This window comes from Poecilia latipinna, unplaced genomic scaffold (assembly GCF_001443285.1).
Source record: "Poecilia latipinna isolate Pla-1442-1.1 unplaced genomic scaffold, P_latipinna-1.0 Scaffold1295, whole genome shotgun sequence".
In the NCBI taxonomy this organism is placed as follows: domain Eukaryota; kingdom Metazoa; phylum Chordata; class Actinopteri; order Cyprinodontiformes; family Poeciliidae; genus Poecilia; species Poecilia latipinna.
Genome location: NW_015113911.1, coordinates 56,574 through 57,961, shown reverse-complemented (window position 1 = coordinate 57,961; position 1,388 = coordinate 56,574). Strand labels below are relative to the sequence as shown.

Genomic DNA, 1,388 nt, shown 5'->3' with positions numbered 1-1,388 from the left:
GAGAGAGAGAAAGAGAGAGAGAGAGAGAGAAAGAGAGAGAGACCACCCGCAGAGGGCGAGAAGGGAATTTTTTTTATACATACATACTGGCATATGCTGCCACCCCTAAGCATCAAAAATTTCCAACAAACAAGTTAATGTCAACTGAACTGGTCCCAGTTTGGATTCTCTCCAGACCCAGAACCTGAGAGTCCAGAACCCAGGCCCAGTTTCAGTGTCTCCATGGTTACCAGCATGGTGCTGAGCAGCCGGGTGTGCGTGCGGGCGATGTTGTCGTAGACGTGGCTGCAGCGGCGCAGCAGCTGCAGCAAGTAGCTCTCCACACGGCGAGCGTCGGCCGGCTCACGGTGCTGGATCAGCTCCTCACCGCGCCGCAGTAGGTCGTTGACCCGACCCGAGTTCTCGCACAGCACCTGCTGGAAGGACTGACGGAGAGGTCATGATGCTCCCACCGTCGTGTTACTGTGATGCTCTGAGCCATCAGGAACTCACCTGGAGCTCTCTCAGCTTCTCACAGTTACTTCCTGTCATGTGATCGATTTCTGTGAGGCGAGCGTCCATGTCTGCCAACCAGAGCGCAAGCTCCTCCCTCTCTGCTTCAAACTCCTCCCACTCTGAGACACAGAGCTGAAGACAGAGATAAAAACACTAAAAAACTCATTTAACACAAAAACTGTCCGAAAAAAACTCCAGCTGTCCTTTGATATTAATTCTATTATTTTATTCAGTAATAAAACATTTATTACTGAACCCAGGCGGTTTGGTTCTGGTTCTGGTCAGAGTTCAGTCTGACCTGCAGTCGTCCTGTAATGGTTTCCAGTTTGGCGTCCACTTCGTCCCATCGCCGCCCACATTCCCGTGCCGCCCCCAGCAGCCTGACCTGGACGGCGCCCTGGAAGAGCCGAGGAAGGATCCGGTTCCTCCGGGTCAGGCCGTCCAACCGGATCAGCTGGGATCCCGCCTCGTTCCGCAGCCTCTGAGTCATAGGGGGGAAAAGTGATGACAATTCTAGGGGCCCCTGACCGACAGGGGGCCCTCCACAATTTATTTATTTTTAGTTCATAGAAATTAAAAAAATATTGAGGCCCTGTCAATTACAAAATTAATCATATTGTATTTTCAAAGATTGTTTTTAGCAGTAAAACTTTTATGTTCCCTCTCCATGACCAAAGAACACACATCCATATTTGCCCTGACCCCCCAGCCCCCCTGCATGAAATGGTTCGTTCCTGCTTGACGGTGACGTTTTCAGCAGCAGACAGTAGGAAACAAGAACAACTGTGGCAGTTACTATGCTGCTAAGAAAAATAAAGTCAGGTTTTCAAAAAAACAGAGGGAGACAGAGAAAAAGGCAAGCGTGTTAATTTATAACCCAGTTTTTCTCCAAG

General features: G+C 49.7%; 1 protein-coding gene across 2 annotated transcripts in view; it reads right to left on the bottom strand.

The window, feature by feature from the left end:
- The window catches only part of LOC106961394 (nesprin-2-like), a 41,344-nt gene that overhangs the window by 16,114 nt on the left and 23,842 nt on the right, over window positions 1-1,388 (bottom strand). For both annotated transcript variants that reach the window (XM_015055111.1, XM_015055112.1), the window contains exons 4-6: window positions 794-976; window positions 493-627; window positions 231-425 (exon numbers count right to left, since the gene is read on the bottom strand). In XM_015055111.1, the coding sequence (XP_014910597.1) occupies window positions 231-425; window positions 493-627; window positions 794-976 (513 nt within the window). The remainder of the gene's footprint in view (window positions 1-230; window positions 426-492; window positions 628-793; window positions 977-1,388) is intronic.